We start from the raw sequence: 10,283 nt of genomic DNA, 5'->3' as shown, positions 1-10,283 counted from the left end.
CCAGGCTGGCCCCCAGACCCCCAGTGTCCCTGTCCCTGCCCCCAGGCTGGGCCCAGCTGCTGTGGGAGACGAGCTCCCAGCCGGCAGGTATTAGGGCAGGAGCCTTCTGCTTCGGAAGCAGATAATCCGCGGGGAATTGGCTGCAGGAAGCCTATTAAAAACACGCCACAAGGCACCCAGCTGGCGGCCCCCGGGGCGGGCACAGGGAATTAAACCGCACCTCACCCCACCGACACCCCCCAGGGCAGGGGCACAGCCCACCCCCCAGTGACCTGAATTCCTCCCCCCCCAGGAAAGGAGACACAGCCCCTGGGCGTTTCTCAGCGTCAGAGCTTTATTCCAGTGCAGGCATCGCCCCCAGTCCGGACAGGAGAGGCAAACTGGGAAGCGCTGCTGGGCTCGCAGGGGACACGGGACACAGGACACGGTCCCCGAGCCACAGCTGAGGGTCACTGAGCAGCAGCAGCCCCTCGCCCCTGGGGGAAGGCACGGCCCCTGCGGGGTGTGGGTGAAGTGGATGGAGGTGCTGGGAGGGCTGGCTGCCTCCCCCTGGTCTCCTCCTCCCCAGCACCACTACTGGGGACCCACAGGTGGCCCCCACGATGCTCCCCACGCAGGGTAAAGCCCCCAGGAAGGATGAGGCCCTGTGTGAGCAGCTCTGAACAGCCGCGTGCCCCCCAAATCCCATGTGGGAGCTACAGCCGGCTGCGGACGGACTGCAGCAGCGCTTCCAGCTGCCCGTCCAGGGACAGCTCGTCCCCGTCGTTGGTGATCACCCAGTCGAAGGCCACTCCCTGGTCCAGGCCGCACTCAGACTCGGCGTCGTCCACCCCTGGGGAAGAGCAGAGCCCATACCACAAGTCAGGATCCGTCCCCTGGGGGAGGCACCGCGCAGCCTCACTCCCCGCCCGCTGCTCTGAAGCTTTATCCCGACCCTCCGGCTCCTGCACTCCGGGCTCAGCAGTGGAGACAGGGCAGAGCCGTGCTGCAGGGAGCTGTGATGCCCCGGGTTTGGCTGCGGTGTGCTGGGAAGCAGCGCTCGCTCACCCGCCACGAAGACCCAGTTCCTCCTCTTCCTCGTCTCCTCGGAGGCCACGACCCGCACGGTCTGCACCACGTCCCCGTAGACGTCCCGGAACCACTCCACATCCGAGAGGCGCCGCGTGTCGCTCACCACCTGCACCCAGGCTGCGTCAGCGGCCGCCCCGCGCCCCCGTGCTCCTCCCCAGCCCCACTCACCCACACCGGCTGCGCCACCCCCTCCACCACCGTCCTGCAGAAGAAGCCGGGGTCAGCACGGCGCTTCTCCTCGCCCCAGCGGATCATGTCCTGCCGGTACATCTCCTTGTAGGCGCTGGCGTCCAGGAGCCGCTGGAAGTCCAGGCCATGCTCCTGTGGGGAGAGGGTGTGAGCGGGGCACAGCCCTTGTCATGGGGCACGGCATGGCAAAGCTCAGCACGGCGTGATGTGGTGCAGTGTAGCATCGCACAGCACAGCTCAGCATGGCATGGCACAGCACAGTGTAACATGAACATGGCATGACGTGGTGCAGCATGGCATGGCACAGCATAACCTGGCACAGCATGGTGTAGTATGGCATGGCACAGTGTAATATGGCACGGCTTGGTGCAGCATGGCATAGCACAGCACAGCTCAGCATGGCACAGCATAACATGGCATGGCGTGGTGCAGGATGGCATGGCACGGCACAGCATAACATGGCACAGCTCAGCACGGCATGACTTGGCGTAACATGGCATGGTGTGGTGCAGCATGGCACGGCATGGCACAGCTCAGCATAACATGGCACGGCATGGCCCAGCACGGCACAGCACAGCTCAGCACAGCGTAATATGGCACGGTGTGGTGCAGCATGGCACAGCACGGCACAGTATAACATGGCACAGCTCAGCATGGCATGGCATGGCGTAACATGGCAGGGCGTGGCACAGCATGGCACAGCACAGATCGGCATGGCATGGCACAGCATAACATGGCACAGCTCAGCATGGCATAGCACGGCAAAGCAGAACATGGCATGGCACAGCTCAGCATAACACGGCACAGTGTGGCACAGCATGGCACAGCTCGGCATGGCACGGCATAACACGGCATGACGTGCTGCAGCATGGCACGGCACAGCACGGCTTGGCATGGCACGGCACGGCACAGTGTAACATGGCACGGCGTGGCGTTGCACGGCACAGCACAGCGTAACATGGCACGGAATGGTGCAGCACGGCACGGCACAGCTCAGCACGGCACAGCATCACATGGCACAGCTCGGCACAGCTCAGCACGGCGGATCCCGATGGATCCCGGCGGATCCCGGCCGCCCATCCCCGCTGCACCCCGTCCCGTCCCGTCCCGTCCCGTCCCGTCCCGTCCCGTCCCGTCCCGTACCTCGGCGTAGCGCTCCTTGAGCGGCGCGGAGAGGCGCAGCACGCAGCACACGGCGGGGCCCAGCCTGCGGGACAGCGATCAGCGGGACGGGACCCGGCTCCGCCCGCGGCCCCCCCCCGGCCCGTCCCGTCCCGTCCCGTCCCGTCCCGGTACCGGCTGCGGAGCTGCTCGGCCACGAAGTCCTTCCCCGACTTCCTCTTGCCGCTCAGCAGCAGCACGGCGCGGGGCGCCGCCATCCCGGCACGGCCCCCCCCGCGGCACGGAGGTGGTACGGCCCGGGGGGCGGGGCGGGGCGGGGAGGCTCCGCCCCTGGGTGTGGTTGGCCACGCCCCTTGTGTGTTTGGCTCCGCCCACCCGCGCTACAGCGCCCCCTGCAGGGCGCCGCGGGGAGGGGCGGGGGGCACCCCAAAACCAGGGGGGTTACCCCAAAACCAGGGGTACCCCAAAACCGAGGGGGGTCACCCCATAGCCAGGGGACACCCCAACAACGAGGGGAGTTACCCCCAAACCAGTGGCATCCCAAAACCCAGGGGGGTTACCCCAAAACTGGGGGGGGCTGCACTCAGCCCCCCTACACCCTCACCCCCCACACCCAGTCCTGACCCCCCAACGCCTCTGTCTTCTTCCCAGCACCCCGTTCTCCCCCCATTCTCCCCCCATTTCCCCCCCATTTCCCACCCAGCACCCCCCTTCCCCCCAGCACCCCTATACCCCCCGGCACCCCCTTTCCGCCCCCAGCACCCCATTTCGCCCCAAGCATCCCCACACCCCCCAGCATCCCCCTTCCTCCCCCACACCCCCATTCCCCCCCCAGCACCCCCTCTCCCTCCTGGCACCCCCTTTTCCCTGCCCCCCCCCCCCCCCCCGTACCCCATTCCCCCCCCCCAGGCACCAGTCCCAGCCGTGCCCAGCAGTGACTTTATTGCATCTACAGCAGTGCAGCATCACACAGTGCAGCAACTCGGGGGGGGGGCACGAAGCAGCCCCCAGACCCCAACCAGGGCCCAGGGGAGCCCCCCCAGGTGGGCTCGGGGCCGTTGTGCTGGACGAATCCTGACAGTGGGGTGCCCCCCGCGTGCCCCATGGCTCTATCTGCTCCCCCCGTGCTGCCGCCAGGCTTTCCGGCCCCGCTCCTTCCCGGTGGAGCTGCGAGAGAAGAGGGGCGGTGAGGGGGTCCCGGCTCCGACTCCCCCACCCCAGAAAGACCCCCTCCGCCCCCCCGTCCCGCTCACCCGCCGCCGTCCCCGGCGTAGTGCCGCAGCACGTAGTCCTCGAAGCCGTCGGCCGCCTCCTCGTCGCCCCCCTCGCGCCGCGCCAGCTCCTCCAGCATCTCCTCCACGTCATCCACGAAGTCCACGAAGCGCAGGCGGTCGTGAGCGAAGGCGCCGTCGGCCCCGAAGACGCCGTCCAGCCGCGCCGCCAGCCCCCCGAAGTGCCCCCCCCAGCCCAGCCGGGCCATGAAGCCCTCCAGCAGCTGCAGGAACTGCGCCTTCTGCACGGGCTCCAGCGCGGCGCCCAGCACCTCCCGGCCCTCCTTGCGGGCGCAGTCGGCCACCCCGGCGCAGCCCTGGGGCGCCCGGTAATGGCTCAGCGGGGGCAGCTCGCGGGGGCCGTGCTGGGGGGGGCCGTGGGACGATTTCCCCCTGGCTTTGCCCGCCTTGTGCTCCCGCGGGGGCCGGGGCTCCTTCCCGTGCCCGTGGGGTTTGCCCTGCTCCTTTTTCTCCCACCCGCCCCGCTCGTGGGGACCCTCCCCGGCGCCGTGCCGCTTGTGCCGCCGGCTCTCCTTCTTGTCTGCTTTGAACGGCTTCTTCCAGGGCCCGGGGAAGGGCCGGGCCCCCTCTGCCTCCAGCTCACGGCCCAGGCGCTCCTCCAGGGCACTCAGCTGCTCCGGGAGCTTCTCAAGCCCCCCCGAGCCCCGCGCTCGCTCCAGGGCAGCTGCCAGCTCCTGCCGCACCCAAGCCAGCAAGCCGCGGTGCCCAGCCCCCTCCTGCCTTGCCGTGTCCCCCCTGCGGGCTGCACCCTCCGGGCCGTGGGGCTGCTCTGCTGCCGGCTCCCCAGCCTCGGTTTTGTGGGGCTGGGGGCTGCCCGGGACCCCCGCCTCCTGCATGCGCTGCAGCTCGGCCCGGGCAGCTCGCAGCGCCTCGGTTTCCCTCTGCAGCGCCGCGCGGAGCTGCTCGTTCTCTGCAGCCAGGCTCTGCTGCTGCGCCCCGGCCGCCGCTGCTGCCCCCTCGCTCTTCTGCAGCAGGGCCTGGAGCTCTTCCTTGTGGGCCTGGGGCAGGGGGGAGAGCGGGGAGGGGGCCGTGAGGGCGTGGGGGTGGTGCTGGGGGGCAGCTTCCCCCGGGTACATCGTGTGCGCCCACCTGCAGCTCAGCCTGCATGAGCCGGATGTCCTGGTTCTCCTTGGCCAGCTTGTCCAGGAGGAGGCTGACGGACTGCACGCTCTGGGGGTCCGCGGCGGCCGGCGGCGGGGGCTGCTGCACCAAATCCTGGGGGAGAGGAAGGACGAGGCCGTGGAGGTGCTGAGGGAGCGGCTTCCCCTCCACCAGCCCCATCCCACCCCTCTCCTTACGCTCCCGTCCGCAGGCACCGGCGCCTCCTGCTCGGTGTCGGCCACGCCGCGGCTCACCACGCCGTCCACGGGGCCTGGGGGGGAACCGCACGGGGACGTCCGAGCGCGTCCGGGCTGCCCCACCGGGCACCACGGGCCAAGCCCCTCCGCGCTCACCGTCTGCCGGGTCGTAGAAGCCCCCTGGGGAGAGGAAGGGACAATGAGGGGGACACCGGGCTCCCCATCCTGCCCCCCCACCCCACCCCGGGACCGCAACTCACCGGAGATGAGCAGCAGCGCCACGGCCGCCAGCGCCAGCGCGCCCAGCAGGTACTTGCTGGTGCTGAGCCCGTCCTCGTCGCTGCCGTCCTGCGTCCCCCGGTGCAGGGCAGGCCCCGAAGGGGGGGGCCCGGCACGGGGCTCGGGGACCTGCCGCCTCCGCAGCCCCTCGGTGTCGTCGTCGCTGCTGGTGCAGCTCTCCTCCTCCGCTGGTGGTCCTGGGGGGGGACGGGGACCTGCAGGGAGCGCCCGCACCCCGGTGGCACCGGCACAGGCCCGGTGTGCTCCCGGTCTGACCTGCTCTGGGGGTGTCCGGGCATGGCCCCCGCTCTGCCGTCACATCGGGCTCCTCCTGCTCCCAGCTCGGCGTCGTGCTGGGCTCCGTGGGGCTGCCCGTGGTGGGCACCGCCTCGGCACCGCGCTCCAGCCGCTCCTCCACGTCCTGAGGGCACGGGCACTGGGGTCTCACAGATCCACACACAGCAGGACCCCAGCCCCACCGCTCCCCCTCCCCAGGCTTACCCCGACCTCGGGGCACAGCGTTTGGCCCGGGAAGGCTCCGCTGCCACCGTCACCAGCTGGGGAGAGGCAGAGGCGGGCGGTGAGCGGGCTCCCCGTGCCACAGCACCGGGAACGGCCGTGCCTGTCCCATTTTCGTACCCGTGGCCGTGTCCTGGGCGCTCTCCTCCTCCTCTGCCTCTTCTTCCTCGGCCTCGCGGGAGGCCGCATCCTGCTCCGGGCCCACCGTGTCCACGGGCAGCCCCTGGGGCGAGGGGCAGCAGCTGGCACCCGCGGGCTCCCCGCATCCCCCCCCCCCGGGGGGGTCCCCGGCCCCTCACCTCGGTGCCCGCCAGCACCCAGCTGCTGTCCGAGTCCCGCGAGTCCGATTTCTCCGCCATGCTCCCGCCTGCGGACGGCGCTGACCCCCCCCTGCGAGGAGACAGACGGACGGACGGACAGACGGAGGGACAGACAGACAGACAGGTGGACGGACAGACAGACCTCACCCTGTCCCCGCTCCTGATTTGCCTGGCAAAGCGAGTTTAGGGGTGGGAGCAAAGGGCGGCCCGGTGCGGCCCCGCGGTCCCCGCACGGGTGGGATGCCGCAGCCGGGCACCCCCCGGTGGCACCGGGATCCGGGGGGGGCTCCTCCGGGGGGCACCGAGCCCTCGCCTCGCCCGGTGCTGGCAGGAGCAGGGCCGGGGCGCAGCGGTCACGGCGGCGGTGCCCGGGGATTCTGCACATTCCCGGCACAGCTGCGGAGGCGCCGCCCCCTCGAGAGCCCCCCCGCGACCCTCCCCGGGCCCCCCCGGGGCTGGCACCGGCCCAGCGGCGGCGGGACCGAGACGTGGGAAGCCCCCCGTGGAGGCGCCCGGGGGGGGGGGGGGAACGGGGCTGGATACGGCCCGGGGCGCGCAACCGACCCCCCCCCCCCGCTGCCCCTCCGACCCCCCCGCCGGTGCCAGCCCCCCCGCCCCGCCGCCAGCCGTCCCGCGGGGTATTTTTAGCCGCGGTGATGCCGCCCGGCAGGTGGACGGGGACGCGACGAGCCCGGAGCCCGGCAGGCACCGAGCGGCGGCCCCCGCCGCTGTATTTAGGGCAGCGCCCCCGGGGGGGGCCCCCCCGCACCCCGACTTCCACCAGCGCCGCGCCCCGGGGCTCCCCGGAACCGGGGGGAGCGGGGCCGGAGGCGGAGCAGGGGCCGTGTCCCGGGGGCGATGCGCGCTCAACCTCCCCGCGGAGCCGGTCGTGCCCCGGGACGTGCGCTCCGCTCCCCGGGGGAAGGGACCGGGAGCGGAAGGACCGGGAAGGGACCGGGATGGGACCGGGGGGGGGCCGGGAAGGGACCGGGGGGGGACCCGCGGCGATGCTGCGCGGCCGGGAGGAGCGGGGCGGGCGGTACCTGGAGCCGCTCGGGGCGCCGCTCGGCCCGGTCCCGGCCGCAACTTTCCGCCGGTGCCGGTCGCCGCCCTCGGGACGGGCGCGCACGTGACGCGCGCAGCCAATGGCGGCGGGGCGGGCACCGGGGGGGTGGAGGGGGGGGGAACCGGGGAGGCACCGGAGCAGAGCAGACACGGACACGGCGGTTTCAGAGTTTTATAGCGACGATACAAAAGTTTCCATTAACGCTCCGTTAAAACGGGGGGGGTGGGGGGGGGCACCGGGACCTCCGCGAGCGGAAAAGGGGGGCGGGGGGGGCACCGGGACTGCACAGAGCAGGGGGAGGGGGGGCAGAGCCCCCCGGGGCACCTATGCCAGCAGGCAGAGCCCCCCGGGGGGGTCCAGGGAAGCTTCAGCCCCTGAACACCAGCATGATGGAGCCCCCCAACACCCGAGGGAGCCCCCCCCCCATGGCACACACCGGCACAGCCAGAGCCCCCCATGGGTCCCGGCGGGGGCCACTCGCTGCCATCCCGTGCTCACAAGTCCAATGGCTACAAAAAGGGGGGGGTTTGGTCCTAAAACTGCGTGGGGAGCTGTACAAGGCTTGGGGGGGGGGGGGGGGTCGCAGGGGGCGGCTCAGCCGTCGTTGGCGGCCACCAGCTGCCCCATGCCCTCGCGGACGTACACCGACTGGATCTCCTTGGTCTTCAGGCAGAAGTCGCAGGCCCAGACGGCCGAGGCCTCGGTGGTGAGCAGCCCGTAGGCGTTCTCCGTCATGCCCGTGCACTCGCGGTGGAACCACTTCTGGCAGGAGGCCTCGCACAGGATGGCGTCCTGGTCGTCGTTCACCTCGTTGCGGCAGGCCCCGCACGGGTACACCAACCCTGGGGGCGGCTGGTGCCCCGAGCCGCCGGCCGCCTTGCCGGGGGGGGGCGGGAGGCTGTTGGTCTCGGGGGTGCCGCCGCCGCGGCCAGCGCTGGGGGGGGCGAAGCTGGGCTGCGCCCCGTTAACGGCAGCCGGGGAGCCTGAGTGCTGCTCCTGGGGGAAGCTGCTGGGAGGGGGGTTGAGGTTCTTACCCCCCTCCTCGCCGCCGGCGGGGAAGCCGGGGTCCGCCCCGGGGAAAGGGCTGGCGGTGGGGGGCAAGGGGGGCACGTTCTGCCCGGGGCGCTGCATGGGGGACTGTCCGAAGAGGTTTCCGGGCTGGCCGAAGCGCTGAGCCATGGCCGGGCCGCCGGGGGGGTTGAGGGCCGCCGGCCCGGGACCCATATCCCCCCGGGGGGGCTGCCCCATGGTGGGGGAGATCATGGGCCCGAAGCCCCCCACGGGCCCCTGCATGAGCTGCCCCGTGGGGGGGCTGAAGTTCTGTCCGAGGGGCTGCCCGAACGGCTGCCCGGGGAAGCTCATGGCCCCGGGCTGCACGTAGCCGGGGTTCTGGGGGGGCATGCCGAAGGCCGGGCCCATCTGCCCGGGGGCGAAGGGCGGCGGCGGCGGGGGCTGCCTGCGCAGGGGCTGCGGCCCCCCCCCCGCCGTAACCGGGGGGCACCTGCGGCGCCAGCCCCCCCTGCACGCGGAAGCCGCCGAAGGGCACGGGGCTGCCCAGGAACGGAGCCGCCGCCGCCGCCCCCGCGCCCACCTTGGGGGCGCCGAAGTCGTCCTCGAAGGGGTTGGAGGCCACCAGGTGATCCACCATGGGCGTGGGCGGCGGCGCGAACTCCGACAGGTGCGAGTAGGCCGGGCCCTGCGGGGGGGGGGGGGGGCGGGTCACGGCCCGGCACCGGCACCGGGAGGGGGTACGGGAGGGGTGTGGGGGGGGCAGTCCCGGTGCCGGCCCCGCTCCCGGCCCTACCTGCGTGTTGGATTTCCGCCGCTTCTTCTCCGGGCTCTTCATCTGCAGCCCTGCGGGGGGAGGCGGCGCCGTCAGCACCGGGAAGCAGCGGAGCCCCGGACCCCCCCCCCAACCCCCCCCTCTCTCCCTTCAACCCCCGGTACCGGCAGGCCGCGGGCCCTCCCCGCTGTCTCACCTGCCTTCCCCTGCTTCCTGCCGGGCCCGCCGGCGGCGGCGCTGCCCGCGGGGTGCGGGCCCCCCCCCGGCGGGGGCGGCGGTGCCGGGACGCCTCCCTCCAGCTTCTCGCCGTGCGGCGCCGCCATCGCCTCACAGCCGGCGCGGAGCCGCCATGGCCCCGCCGCGCCTCCCCCCCGCCCCCCCCTTCCCCGCCCCACGACCGGAAGCGGAAGCCGCGGGCGCGCGCGCGGGGCCAATCGGAGCGAGGGGGCGGGGCGAGGGGAGCCCGGCGGGGCGGGACGAACCATGTGGGGGGGAAAGGGAGGGGGGAGAGGGTGGGACGGTCCATGAGTGGGGGTGGGGGGGAAGGGAGGGAGGAACCATGTGAGGGGAGCGCGGGGGTGGCGGGAGGAACCACGTGACGGGAGGGGGGGAGGGAAACGGGGAGGGGGTGCACGGGGCGCTGCTCGCCCCCCAAGGCCCGTTACTCGCCCCCCAGCCCCTTTACTTGCCCCCCAGCCCCAGTACTCCACCCCAAAGCCCCGATGCTTGCCCCCCAACCCCCTTCACTCGCCCCCCCACACCCTGATGCTCGCCCCCCAGCCCCTTTACTCGCCCCCCAGGCCCAGTACTCTACCCCAAAGCCCCGGTGCTCACCCCCCAGCCCCTTCACTCGCCCCCCAAGCCCTTTACTCGCCCCCCAGCCCCTTCACTCGCCCCCCAAGCCCTTTACTCGCCCCCCAGCCCCTTCACTCGCCCCCCAAGCCCTTTACTCGCCCCCCAGCCCCTTCACTCGCCCCCCAAGCCCTTTACTCGCCCCCCAGCCCCTTCACTCGCCCCCCAAGCCCTTTACTCGCCCCCCAGCCCCTTCACTCGCCCCCCAAGCCCTTTACTCGCCCCCCAGCCCCTTCACTCGCCCCCCCACCCTGATGCTCGCCCCCCAGCCCCCTTGCTCAGCCCCCTGGCCCCCCCGTTTGCCCCCTCAGCCTTAGCACTCGTCCCCAGCCCCAGTCCTTGCCCCCCCCGACCCTGGTGCTCGCTCCCCAAGCCCCCCTGTTTGCCCCCCCCCAGCCCCAGCACAGCAGCCGGGCCTAGAGAAATACCAACTTTAATTCCGCCCGCCGCGTCCTTTGGTTATAGCGGGGCCGGGGCAGGGCTGCGCTTTGG

At 72.4% G+C, this 10,283-nt stretch overlaps 3 protein-coding genes across 4 annotated transcripts; all 3 read right to left on the bottom strand.

The window, feature by feature from the left end:
• Positions 1-315: 315 nt before the first annotated feature.
• PMVK (phosphomevalonate kinase) lies at positions 316-2,644 on the bottom strand. 2 transcript variants are annotated; one of them, XM_032204494.1, is made up of 5 exons: positions 2,557-2,644; positions 2,404-2,467; positions 1,240-1,392; positions 1,048-1,177; positions 316-832 (listed from the first exon to the last, which is right to left on the bottom strand). In XM_032204494.1, exons 1-5 carry the CDS (start codon positions 2,637-2,639, stop codon positions 696-698), a joined length of 567 nt encoding a protein of 188 aa, XP_032060385.1. In that variant the 5' UTR covers positions 2,640-2,644; the 3' UTR covers positions 316-695. The 2 variants fall into 2 exon arrangements, with proteins under 2 accessions (XP_032060385.1, XP_032060386.1); XM_032204495.1 differs by lacking the exon at positions 2,404-2,467 and having other exon boundaries at positions 2,557-2,594.
• Positions 2,645-3,316: 672 nt separating this feature from the next.
• Positions 3,317-7,195, bottom strand: PBXIP1 (PBX homeobox interacting protein 1). The gene is made up of 11 exons (XM_032204496.1): positions 7,134-7,195; positions 6,070-6,160; positions 5,891-5,993; positions 5,753-5,808; positions 5,528-5,672; positions 5,233-5,448; positions 5,129-5,152; positions 4,973-5,046; positions 4,764-4,889; positions 3,636-4,672; positions 3,317-3,549 (listed from the first exon to the last, which is right to left on the bottom strand). The coding sequence occupies exons 2-11, from the start codon at positions 6,127-6,129 to the stop codon at positions 3,492-3,494; spliced, it is 1,899 nt and encodes a 632-aa protein (XP_032060387.1). The 5' UTR covers positions 6,130-6,160; positions 7,134-7,195; the 3' UTR covers positions 3,317-3,491.
• Positions 7,196-7,534: 339 nt separating this feature from the next.
• PYGO2 (pygopus family PHD finger 2) lies at positions 7,535-9,294 on the bottom strand. The gene is given in 4 exon segments (XM_032204526.1): positions 7,535-8,642; positions 8,644-8,852; positions 8,961-9,010; positions 9,136-9,294. Coding segments are annotated over 4 exon segments (1,278 nt in total). The 5' UTR covers positions 9,263-9,294; the 3' UTR covers positions 7,535-7,750.
• Positions 9,295-10,283: the final 989 nt, after the last annotated feature.

Source organism: Aythya fuligula, chromosome 28 (assembly GCF_009819795.1).
Source record: "Aythya fuligula isolate bAytFul2 chromosome 28, bAytFul2.pri, whole genome shotgun sequence".
Classification (NCBI taxonomy): domain Eukaryota; kingdom Metazoa; phylum Chordata; class Aves; order Anseriformes; family Anatidae; genus Aythya; species Aythya fuligula.
This window is presented reverse-complemented; position numbering and strand designations above follow the sequence as displayed.